Source organism: Enoplosus armatus, chromosome 22, assembly GCF_043641665.1.
Source record: "Enoplosus armatus isolate fEnoArm2 chromosome 22, fEnoArm2.hap1, whole genome shotgun sequence".
Classification (NCBI taxonomy): Eukaryota; Metazoa; Chordata; class Actinopteri; order Centrarchiformes; family Enoplosidae; genus Enoplosus; species Enoplosus armatus.
The window spans coordinates 12,845,063-12,858,175 of NC_092201.1; the positions used below are offsets into that span (position 1 = coordinate 12,845,063).

Below are 13,113 nucleotides of genomic sequence, written 5' to 3' on the forward strand. Positions count from 1 at the left end.
CTGAACTGACGGGGTTTGATTTGCACCAGGACTTTGCACTGCCCTAGAACTCCTTATGAGTTGATATTGATTTGTCCTTTTTAAACTTTACAATATTCATGCTCATATCGTGGATTATTGATGTAATGATGAATGAAAAGCTTGCTAAACTACGATGTCTATATGAAGATGAACAATACATAAACAACTGCTAAAAGTTATATTTTAAGAAAACAAACTTTTGGTTGATACCATTTTTTGGGAAACATAGTTACATGAAAAAAATTATTCCTCTCTCAAATCTGTAGATAAATATGTGCCTATAACTAGCAACCAGTTAGCTTTGCTGGTAGGCAGATTTTGTTACCTTCGGAGAGAGCCAGGCTAACTTTCCTCCTGTTTCCAGTCTTTATATTGAGCTAGGCTAACCAGCTGCTGGTTCCAGCAACATATTTAGTGTACAGAAATGAGAGTGGTATCAAACTTTTCATCCGACTCTCAGCAAGAAGGGGAATAAGCTTATTTCCCAAAATGTTGAAAATCTTCATGTCACTACTGGAGGTAATGTTGTTTCTTGGAAAACGATCGTGAATTAACACAAAATAGCATTAAAGACTCATTTTCTTTCTCTTTAGCCTGACCTTCCTTCTTTAATGGTCAATCTCTTGTCTGTGTCTGCTTTTCTTGCAGTGCACTGAGAGCAGGCAAACGCTGAGAGCAGGATGGAGGTGGGAGCAGAGGACGGAGGCAAGATGACCAGCCTGCAGGCTCTGTGTGATCCTGACCAGGAGACCAGAAAACGCCCTGGCATCTCCACTCTCAAAGTACTATAGCTGTCTGTAATCAACACTCGCTGCTGGTTAATTCCATGCTACCTGTGCTGAAGTTCATTCTGCTGATGCACTCAGAGTAAATTGCTCTAGAAGGCAGCGCGGTGGTGCAACTTTGCAAAGCGCGTATAGGTAGAGGATGGATGGATAAATGCTTAAAATGTGAGATCATTTTTTGGTCAATTGAACATTTTCAGAGACATCGTCCCTCAAAGTAGGTAGAATCAAGCCAAGAGCGGATCTTATGTTGTTTTCGAAAATCTCAGGCAGGCCACATTTCTACTCTGGATCAGCATATCGACTTCTGTCAAACACTTCAGCGTCAGTCCTGAGCTCAGCCTTGCCTGATTGCTGCACTACATCAGCATGTGCAAAGCTAATGGAGCATTTCTCCCAAAACACATTGATACAACAGTTTCATCCAAGACTTTTTCCTCATGGGCCTCAGCTCAGTCTGTATATATTGGGGTTGAAAAGCACATTTTCAGAACCATTCCCAAATAAACCTCGATAGAAAAATTGAATACACAGAATTGTACAGGCACCTTTATCCGTGCATTTAATCTAAAAATCTTACCCTTATTACAAATCAGATGAGGAAGTGGAGTACAATAAATTATACTGACCGTATGTTTTATGTTTATGTGCCCTGATTAAGGTTTTCAAGAAAATGTAAAGCCCAAAGTGGTCCATACCTGTCAGATTGAGTCCAGTCCAATCAAGTTTCAGCTGAGAATGAAGGCCTCTGTAGCAATAATGCATAATAGATGAAATACTGCACATAGCAAAACATGCAGGAGAATTGCAATAATCCCCCGATGGATATGAACTTAGTAATAAAGAGACTCCAGGGTGCCCACACACAGAGTAAAACCAAAGACTGTGGAGGCTGCAATGGAGGAGGCAGAAAGCGTTTCAAAGCCTATGTAAGCAGCATACAGAGTGCGTGAGTCAAATCAAAGTCAAATGTAACGCCCATGCAAAATAATGGATTTTTGTCTTAAAGGGACGTTCTGTTCATAAACAAAGGGCTTAGAGTCTACTCAATTAAGTAAAGTTCAACTCAACTAAGGGTTTTGGTCTGCTTATGACGTGGTAAATGGTTTGTTTCTATCTGCATATGACATGGTAAATACAGCCCGAGCAAATAACCCCTATATTTCAATTTTATTCCAGTTATAAGTGGCCCAAAAATCAGTTATTGCATGTTTAAAGATTTTAGATGATGTGTAGAAGTTGCATGTAGGCTTCAGCATTTCTTTTTTTTTTTTTTTATCAAATGATGGATATTTATTACAAAATAACGGTATGCATTACTTGGCTGTAAAAAATAAAAATGATTAGCCTGTTTTGGTGACTTATATTTCCCCTTGTGTTTTCTAGTTGTTTATTGTGGCGCTGTCCTTCGCCTGTTTCTCAAAGGCAATGACGGGAACCTACATGAAGAGCTCCATCACTCAGATTGAGAGACGTTTTGACCTCTCCAGCACTCACGTTGGACTCATAGATGGCAGTTTTGAGATGGGTACCATCTATCTGTTGATTTAACCCTCTTTTGTGCATCTGATCATCATGTTTGACTCTGTAGCTGACGATTCTCTAAATGTATAAATGTTCCCTTCTGTTCTCTTGGTTTCTCTTTCTTGGAGGTAGGCAACTTGTTGTTTCTTGCTGTGGTCAGCCATTTTGGGGCCAAGCTGCATCGGCCCAGACTCATTGCTGTGGGCTGCTTCCTCATGGCTGTAGGGGCCTTTCTCACTGGCCTGACACACTTCTTCATGGGACGGTAAACATAAACAAACAGAAAAAATGAGGAAAAAGGACCTGCAAATGATCTTGTTTAATGTCTCATTGTGACGCCACCGGTTTTCACAGCTACAAGTACGACACAGTCATTCAGGTTTTCCAGAATGACAGTGTTAACATCGCCTCCTGTGTGGATCCTCTGAAAACAGAGGAGGTACCCGAAATTCACATAGAGCCTTCTGTGGAAGACAACAAAGGTAAGACTTTGGGCTGCACTGGGATCAAGTGGGCGCCTTCACAATTATTTCCACTGACATATCACTAATTTGGATTTCCATTCATCTAAATCTGTAATAAGCAAGGGTTTTATGGAAGGAAAGACACTCATTTTACACTCATTAAATGTTTTCTGTGCCATTTGGTCAAAGTGCAAATGTACCTTGTGCAGCTTTAGGTAACAATCAGTATATAGGTACAGAACCCTGTGAAGGTCCCAATTTGTTTTCTATCAGCCACGCCAGCAGTGTAGCTCTACGGATGGTACTGTCGGTATGTTAGTTCGGTCCACCACTTTTGTCAAGACTGAAATACATAGTTCCACTATGAGGTTGATTGAGTTGAGTGAAAAGCCGCCAGCATGGCTGTACACTTGTACTCTTATTACATCAATAATTACACAGTCACTATACTAGATGCCTTTTCTATGGTCAGTGAACAGGAAACCACAACTGTAGCATATATCAAGAGTCTGCCTTAACATGAAACATGGTTAAACAACTCACTGGTTTTCTTTCAACCATCCCTGGAATGCTCTTGATCCTGGTGTGACCTTCAAAGCCACTCACCTCCCATGCTGTGCACACACTGCTCAACAACTGCACAGCCGCTGAAATGATAAACCTCAAAGCTCTTGGGTGGCTAATAAGAATTAACAATCTCCCCATCCCTGTAGCCAGAAATAAACAGAGACACAGTATTCGCAACCTCGCGTCAACGGCGCCAATGATCAGTCTGCATGCGGACTGCACTGTAAGCCAACAAGAGCTGATAGCTGGAAAAAGGAAAAAAGAAAGAGAAAAGAGACCGAATAATAGCGTCACTGAGAGAGCACACGTCTGTAATATTCATGCTAATAATTTCATCACACAGTCACAGTCTTTCTATTGTCGAGCCATAATTAATCCTTCTTCTCTCCAAAAACATGTCATGCACCCACAGAATGCAATGTATTGATCCTGGTCAGCTATTCTGATAAGATGTATTTATAAAGAAACACAATATGGAAGTCACATACAATGCAGTGGTATGCAAGCTTAAAGCCACATCTTATTGAATTGATATTGAATCAATGCCACATTGTATTCATAGATCTGGTTTGAGGTAGTCCACATAATTGAAGTAGCAGACTTTATTTTCTCTCTCTCTCAATGACATGCGAATGTGAAGGGGTTCCATACAAAGTTTTTTTTTATTATTTTATTCAGCTTTTGATACACGTGCACTAAAGCCTTTCAGATACAAAATGATCAAGAATCTGCTGACAATACACACACACACACACACGCACACACACGCACACATACTCAGGTGGTGGTTTAAACTACATGTGAAAACATATGTGATAACAGTACATCAGAGATAGAATAAGACAATCATTGGTTATCAGATCTTTGTAAGAAAATCAACATCATGCATTCCTCTGTGTGTGTGTGTGTCTTTGTGGAGCCTGTGTACAAGAGTCTGGTTCCAACATGTGGATCTATGTGTTCCTCGGGAACGCTCTGCGGGGGATTGGAGAAACCCCGGTCACACCTCTGGGCATCTCCTACATCGACGACTTTGCTAAAGCAGAAAACTCACCCTTCTATATCGGTAAGATATGATTGCTCATTTTGGGGGGTTCCTGTGGGATTGTTGTCAGACAAACCGCTCAGAAATGTGTCTTTGCTTGCATGTACAGAAATCTGCTATTAAAAAGGGTGCATTAAACACAACAGACATTAAACATTAGATTAAAGGAGCACCAAGTACTCGATGGTGATATTGGTGTCATTCTGATTGAAGATATTTTCTATTCTTGTGTCATTTTATAGGTTAAACCTACCTTCTAAACTCTTATTCAACAAGTATTCCCTCTAGGGCCTCCTCTCCTCTAGACCACCTCATACAAAATGTTAATCTGTTGATTATTTTGGGATTTACAGCTTGTCTCCAGACCATTACTCTCCTGGGCCCCATGTTTGGTTTCCTCCTGGGCTCCTATTGTGCCAAACTATATGTCGACATTGGATATGTTGATATGGGTAAGTGTAATGCATTTGTTTTGCAAGAGGTATGCATCATCAGTTGTGGTTAGTCTTCGCTCTACAAGCTAACTTTAGCTTTATTAGTTAGCTTGCTACAGTTTACAATGAATTTAGAGAGATTAAACTGCTGCCTCCTGCAGGCCGATAGAGTCAAAGCAAAGAATGATTTTTAGGCTAGAATTTCATGTTTTGGCAGAAGAGACATGGTGACTGGCTGGAGCTTTGGTTCAGACTGATTTTGACTCATGGTGCAAAGGTCTGACACGCTACCATAAAAATAGGCTGCACACCTGTCAGACCAGGTTAGTGAGGACTTTTCTGAATGTCCCTGAGAGGAATTGTCTCGACTCTCACGGATAGATAAGGTAAAATCAATAATTTATTTGTCAAACAAACTCAATCAGTTGTGCAGTGTCACTATTAGAGAGTTGAGCGTCCCATCTCCGATAATTAAGATGCAATTATACTGTTTTTCCTAAAAATAAATCTGGTGTCCAATATGGTCACTTCACACAGAGGAAAGCGACGGATTGAACTCTGCAGACTGAAACTGCACTCGAAAACTCTTTTCTGTCATCCAGAAAGTGTGACCATCACTCCTAAAGATGCCCGCTGGGTGGGCGCCTGGTGGATGGGCTTCATGGTGTCCTCCACCTTCCTGCTCATGTCCAGCATTCCCTTCTGGTTCCTGCCCCGCTCGCTGCCGAAGCAGGAGAGACCCAAGGGGAGGCCAGCTCCCAGCCTTGAGACCCCCGATGGGACAGAGGATGCCCTCAACAACAATCACAACCTCAAGCTGTCTGACATCGCTAAAGGTTGAGACAATCCTCATCTTCTAACAGAACACTGTTCAAATTCACTTACTAAATTACACTATGTGTGCAGGTTAATGGTCATTGCTTGTATTTTCACTGGATGTCCTTCCACAGGGTTTCTTCCCTCGTTGAAGCGCCTGTTGAGAACTCCTGCCTACTTCCTGCTCCTTTGTGGGAGCATCCTGAAGTTCAACTCTTTCATCGGCCTCTTGACCTTCAAAGCCAAATACATGGAACAACAGTTTGGACAGTCTGCATCCAGAGCCAACTTCCTCATAGGTAAAAAATGAATCGCATTAATATAGTTGTCATGCAGAAAACCTCCTACATTTACATCTCTGCTCTTCCCATAGCGAAGCTATCGCGGAATAAAGGTGACCTTTATGGGATAGTGGTAAATGCTAAAATGTAGTGTAACAGAAGCAAAAGAAGAGAAGAGTCATAGCAGCAAACTGACTCAGTAATGTCAGTTATGCAGCAATATCTATCTTAAATTAGCTAACATTAGCCACCATAAGCTACTGGCCAGACCAAGTAAGGCTAAAGCGACAGTACATCATATGGTCAGCATACAAGCTAATACGAAATATGTCATAGACACAAAGAGTGAACGCCTCTCACTTGGGAGCCAAAAACTCATTATTTCATTCGAGGCTAAATGTTTGATTATGTGTAAATAGAGAGACTGGAAGTGTGCGCACATTCTGTACGAAAGTTAACAAAATAATCAGAGTCCTTGAGCTGGCAGTGCCTTGTGCCTCATGGAACACTGAGCACTTCTGCTCTGTAAGAAAGTTACAGAACAATCAGAGAGCTCTATGAAGTGGCTGTAAAATTCAAAAGATCAAAACCCAGAACTTGAGTTGGAACACTGGGCACTTCTGCTCACAGCTTAAAGAGTCACAACATATCTTAGGGTGTCTGATAGTGAGACACCCTTACAGTAGACTTTCTAGTGTAAGAGAAGTCTCCCAGTGTCCAGTGACCCCCTCGTGTTTTTCCTGTAGGTGTGTTGAACCTGCCAGCGGTGGCAGTAGGGATCTTCCTGGGAGGGCTGCTGATGAAGAGGTATAAGCTGAGTTTGGTGTCAGGAGCTCAGCTCTCCTTTGCCACATCCTTCATGGCATACCTCCTCCTGCTGCTGCAGTTTGGCACCAAGTGTGATAACATTCCTGTGGCTGGGCTCACCATCTCATACAACGGGTCAGTGCTCAGACATGAAGGGCACATGAAGATGACCGTAGCTTCAAAAAACTAAAACAATGTACCACAGGAACTCTTTTTACAGCCTCAAAATACAATCATGATTTTTTTTAGAGGCACAACCTTGCAGCTAATATAAAATATAAATCCTTCTTTGCCCTGCAGGACGCAGAGTGTATCATACAACCGTGATATGCTCTTCTCAGAGTGTAACAGAGACTGCTCATGTTCAGCAGAGGAGTGGGACCCCGTGTGCTCAGACAGCGGCATCACCTACATCTCTCCATGTATGGCTGGCTGCCTCAGCTCCAGTGGATCCGGCAAGAACACAGTAGGGCTGCACAACCTTACAGTGTTCACAGTAAACCCACTTATCAGCCAGTTGGAGGACGTTATTTGGGTCTAATGAGTTAAAGAGTTACTTGACTACTAGGTGTTGAGCTCTCACATTCAAACAGTTATCTGCCACTCTGAAATAGGAACTCTTTATAATTTCCAAACGATCACTCTTGAAAGCATTTGAGCAGCCTCACCGTTAGACATGGTTATCACCAGTACCATGCAGCCCACAACCCTCTTTCCAAACGCTCCTCTGCAGCCACAACAAGAGGTTGTGCAGAATGAACCCTGAGCATTTGACTGAAGGAAATTTAATCATTACATCTCCAAAGACGAATTACAATATGAATTCCTTCACTTCCTCTCCCTGTCAACTCTCTACACTGCCAACTCTCTCTGTGAAATAGTTACTTTATCAAAGCATACATTCATGTTCTTTTCTCTGGACTTACTACCAGTATCTCATTCAAAGTCCTTTCAGTTTACTTGCATTAGTTGATATTTCATTATTGCATCCCACATGTCAGAATTATGTATATAATCACTTTTGTAAGCTAATTTAATGATAACATTTACCATCTTAAGATAGTTTATTATTTCAAACAAAAGTAAGGTCACTACCACATGTGTTTTTTTCTGCGACCCATTTATCCCAAATCATTAATCTGCTATTTTACTGTCAAGAAATCACTGTGAGAGACAGCTCATTGGCTGACTCTGGGTTAAGACTTGTTCTCCAGATTATAATTGGGTGGTGCTTCTCCTTCCAGTAAGTCCTCCCACCACATTGCAGTTTCTCTCTCTTTACCAGGTCTTTCACAACTGCACCTGTGTGTCCGCCTCCTACCCAGCAGGCAGCAGTACGTCAGTAAGGCTGGGCCAGTGTCCCCATGCCAAGGACTGCTCCCGCAGTTTCACCTCCTACATGGCCGTGTCTGTCCTCAGCTCCTTTATCAACTCTCTGGGAGCCACGCCTGGCTACATGGTCATCATACGGTCTGTGCACCCGTTCCTACACTGACTGCCAAAGCAACTATCTACAAAAGGATCTACAGTATATATAAGTATATAATATATAAGTGACCCGGTGTTGCTTTGTAATTACAGATGCATCTCACCAGAGCTCAAGTCCCTTGCGCTGGGTATCCAGGCCTTGGTAACTAGGACTCTTGGTGAGCTTCATTACTTTTAGCTGCATGTAAAGTACAATTTTTTACTTTTTGATTTGGACTTGTTTTGCTTTTCAATGTTAGTACAGTTCCTGATAGGTCCCAAACCCAAAGCTCCCTCAAATGGTAAAAATTGCAAATTTTTGTATCACTTTGGTATGTGGAAGTCAAAATAAGATAACATAAGATATATGATTGAGGGACATAATATTTCTCTCTATTGCAATGTATTAACAATACACATTTGGGTGATGCTACCTGTCTGTAGGTGGAATTCCTGCACCAGTCTATTTCGGAGCCCTGATTGATTCAACTTGCCTGCAGTGGTCGATCAAGAAGTGTGGGGGCAGGGGGGCATGTCGCATATATGACTCTGCTATGTACAGGTACGCCATGGACTACGGTGGAAATAGAACGTGACTGCTAATATGAATTTGCTCAAATTTTGAGTGGTATCATGACTGTATATAGCTGAATTATCATTACATGTAATTATTTTTTTCTCCACCACTTTAGACACCATAGCAGTAATGATTTCTGCACTTAATTGCCTTCTGTCCATCTTTTGTCTCTATTTCCAGGATCATCTTCCTGGGTCTGATCACTTGTCTCAGTGGTTCTTCGTATTTCTTCATCATTGCCGTCATCATCCTCCTCAGGCGACAGTTTCAGAAACCAGAGCGAGAAACAGAGACGCGGCATTCAAAGGCTTCAAAGGACATTGAACTTGAAGCCCCATCAAGTCCCACTGAGGACCAGCCTAACGCTCCTAATGCTCCCAAAGTTTGTGCAAGGATGGCAACTGAACTGGAGGAGGGAGGAGAGGTTCACAGAACAGAGCAGCTCCCCCAAGATGGCAGACTCATCTCCACAAATAACACCCAGGAGAGGCAGCTGCTCAAATCCCTGACAGAGACCACTGTTGAGTTTACTCCTCCTCCAAGAGAGGAAGCAAAGACAGAGACGGACGGGCAGAGGTCAGAGGAGGAGGTAAAAGAGGGACGAGACGAGTTTTGCACGGAGACAAGTGCACAGCTGGAAAAAGAGACGCTGGACCATCAGACAGATGGCAGCAAAGAAACTGACGGCCCACAAAATTAAAGTGTTCACCAATGTGGTCCCAAACACAGGGTCAAACAAGGCCGACTGGGACCATTCTAGAAAAGTTGGCCAAAAAATCACATTTACTTGGATTGTCAAGAGGGATTGTTTTTTTTGCTCGGGGCTATAGCATGCTCTATGCTAACCGTATTTTATTACAGGATGAAGCTGCTATATGACATGTCCCCCATTTCCACAGCTGTAGATACTCGGAATAGCACTGGATGTACACAGTGACTATTGACTCACGTATGCACATTGATTATACAGCAGCCCTGCAAGGTAAACGTCCAAAATGAACGTTTTTCTTTTTATGCCAATAAACGAATCATTGAATGTGTGATATTATTGTCACATTAGATTTTGCATATCTGATCCATGTACAGCACATTAAGACAATATCATGCTGTTGACACAAATAATGTGGAAATGAAGTTCCTGTTCCTTCCTCACAAGTGGCTAATCATGTGCTAAAAGTGCAAATTGAGAACACAATTTTCCAATGTATGTCATTATAAATTAAAACCTGCTTAAACCTAATTGATTTTTTTGGCCACTTGGGGGCAGCGCAACAAGCTGTAAATACAATACTGGCTCATTATCACCTTATAAAGTTGAAGGACAATCGTGCTAGCAAAGAGTGGCTTATTTACACCATTCATTTGGAGTCGTGTGTCTGGCCACCTGACAAACATAAGTCCAATATTCACTCTCTTGTAAGCTTTGGTCTGCTCCCCAACAACTAAAATATCTTTACTTGCTAAATGCTCCACTATGTTCACCAGCTAGTCGCTATCTGTCTGTCAGCTCTTTGGTTTTAGACAGAGTATAGTCGGTGTACAATATAACAGCTGGCAGCTGTGCATGGAAATGATGCAGATGAGAGCTGTGAGAGTGAACCAAAACAGTAAAGTTGCGGGCGCAAAAACCAAAACAGACAGTAAAAAGACGCCATGAAGCTCTGTCGAGCAGAGAGGAACTGCTGAACTGAAGATTCTCTGTGGGTTTGTCTCTTTCACACTACACGTTTGATCCACTGTTAATATAAAAATATTGATTTTAGCAGATTTAAGTTTGGGTAGAAGTTAGGATAGCAGTAAAAATTGAACAAAATTGAGGAAGATCACTTTGATTTCTCTCTCTTTGAATGACTGAATTTCTGTCAACTACTGCTGTTGTGTTCCTTGAAAGACTGTGAAGGTTCGCTCAGCTTTCCGTAGACTGAGGGTTAGTTTAGGTATCAGTGGCTTTCTTTCTGTGACGTGGGCAGGAAATTGAGCTGCCATCCATGTAACATCTGGCTCCTCACAATTACCAAAGTAATCCAGGGGACAAGACAACACTGATACGAGAGACATGTTTCCCCAGACTACAGCTATATATAAAAATAGACTTAAAATCCTACACACGCCACCCACTTTCTTTTTTCTTTTTCTCTCCCTTACTCTCCTTTTTCTTCCCTCTGTCTTTTCCTTAACCCGGTCCTTTCTTTCAAGATGGTGCATATTAACCTTTCTGAACACCCCCCTCATATTCACTTGAGTAGTTAAATATTTAATGGCTTAATTATATATTAAATAATTTTTTTTTTTTTTATCAACCAGCGTTAGCCAGTGAAACAGGACATAATTGCATTAACAGGCATTGACAAAAAATATGTTATACATGGCCAAATTAATCAATTGTTTTTAGACTATCACCTTGAAATAGTTTGCATTGTTTGTGTTCATCTGCAGAAACATCAAATATGGTCTCAGGGAAGGGCTGGAGTAAATAAAGTCATAACTTGCCTATTCTGTGTATGCAAATTATATATTCCATGTAAAAGTAGAGAAATCTGAAAAATATCCTCTCCATCTTTGTCTGCAGTTACTTCAGGTTTTCTTGGGAAGCTTACAGGAAACACAGGGAGGTGTTTGTTGGACCTCGGTGGGTTCGGGGGTGTTACATGTCCATTAGGACTGCACTATATCTCTGTGTTGGCTCAAAGCTGCGGTGAAAACCACCAGCACTTACCAGCAGCCTGTGGTGGCATCTCCCCACTGAGACTGTGCGTCTCTATGGACACAGGCAAACGTTCCTCAGAAACATGGTCATAGTAATCGTTGTAAATTTAATGTGTTCTCCTCTCGCATTTGCTGATAATTACGTTTTTACGAGCACTTTTCTTTCAGTTATAGTGGCAATCAGTGCTCCTACTGTAGGAAGTTCATTTTCTCTTTGATCCAAACTAATCCCTGAGGAAAACACGTCAGCTCCCGTGCAGCAGAGGATGTCTCCAGCTAAAGATCTACCACAAAGTGAGAGTTAAAGGTCCTGTAAACCACTTTTGGCAGCAGTGGGGTCCTGTATGAACACACTATTTCTGCTAAAATTACAACAGATTTGGTTATTTCACATGACAAATTTCTATATTTCTATTTTCTATATATTTTCTATACAAAGTGTTTTTTTCCTCACATTTCTATCTCAGATTTAACATATGCTAGTAAACAATTGCCTATTTACACATCCAGCAGATGCGGAGCAACATAAGCATTTATTTGGAGTTCTGGCAACCTGACAATTGTAATAGTCACTAACCTGCTAGGCAGGTAGCGCACAGTAAGCTTTTAGAGCTTTGTCACTGAAAACTGCTGCCAGCTGTGGCCGGAAACAACAATGATGAGAGCGGTGAGCGTCAACCAAAACAGTTGCGGGTTGTGAAACCAAAAATATTTGCTGAAAGACGCCAAAACGCTCTAAAGAGCTGAGGGAAACTGCAGCATCGGCTGGTAATTCTCTGTGGTTTTGTCGCTACGAGCAGCACCTTGTCATTTGAGCCATTGTTAATATAAAAATATTGATTACAGCAGCTTTAAAGTTACAGAAAAATACTTTAGTCAAACAATTCAAAGTTTACAGGAAAGTATTGCAGAACTATGTAATCGCTAATCCACTCTTAAACTTGTCAGATTCTTGGAAAGTGTTGCTCATTTTTACCATCACTTCATTAATTAGCACTTTCTCAGTTGTTTGTGACGTGTCCCATCAAAATAATGAGACACCATCCATTATTGATGATAATTCATCTTCACATTTATTATTCATCGTTGATGAAGCCCAGAGGGAGGCAGCAGGGCCAGAGTTGGGTGACCTAAAACTTCATTACGTGTCTCAAGGTAAATAGGAAGACGGCGCTCCACTTTGACAGCGCTCCCCTCCCTGGTGTGGGTTTATGGCGGGTCAGTCCCATCATGGGCGCTGATAACAGTGATGACGAAGGTGATGATGAGGATGGTGACGTACAAAGATGTGTGTGTGTGCGTTTATGTGTGTGTGTGTGTGTGTGTGTGTGTGTGTGTGCTGTGAAAATTAGCATTTTTCTGCGTGTGCACAGGTTTAAGAGTGTACATTAAGGTACAGCTGTGCGTATGACATATGTAAGACCCTCTTGGACTTCCCTACACCCCCATATGCGCCCCCCCCCCCCCCCCCCCTCTCCATTCTGTGTAAATGAAAATGCAAGGCTATATTTGGAGAGAGCTGATGTCACAAGTGGTTTGAGCGATGAGCCTATAACTGTTGGAGTCGGTTTGTCAGTCTGACAAATCCTGGACTGCTCCAGTGACAGACTGGGATCTGC

The 13,113-nt window shown here is 41.9% G+C and overlaps 1 protein-coding gene across 1 annotated transcript; it reads left to right on the plus strand.

Annotated features, from left to right (window-relative positions):
* Positions 1-701: 701 nt before the first annotated feature.
* On the plus strand, positions 702-9,488 carry LOC139305412 (solute carrier organic anion transporter family member 1C1-like). The gene is made up of 14 exons (XM_070929381.1): positions 702-803; positions 2,193-2,334; positions 2,463-2,595; positions 2,685-2,812; positions 4,281-4,427; positions 4,760-4,858; positions 5,443-5,676; positions 5,791-5,955; positions 6,684-6,879; positions 7,045-7,210; positions 8,030-8,214; positions 8,326-8,390; positions 8,656-8,773; positions 8,969-9,488. Exons 1-14 carry the CDS (start codon positions 702-704, stop codon positions 9,486-9,488), a joined length of 2,400 nt encoding a protein of 799 aa, XP_070785482.1.
* The last annotated feature ends 3,625 nt before the right edge of the window (positions 9,489-13,113 follow it).

Coding starts and splice junctions, on each gene's coding strand:
- LOC139305412 (XM_070929381.1), top strand. CDS start 702: ATGGAGGTGGGAGCAGAGGACGGAGGCAAGATGACCAGCCTGCAGGCT. Junction 2,813..4,280: donor TTCTGTGGAAGACAACAAAG/GTAAGACTTTGG, acceptor GTCTTTGTGGAG/CCTGTGTACAAGAGTCTGGT. Junction 7,211..8,029: donor GTGGATCCGGCAAGAACACA/GTAGGGCTGCAC, acceptor TCTCTTTACCAG/GTCTTTCACAACTGCACCTG.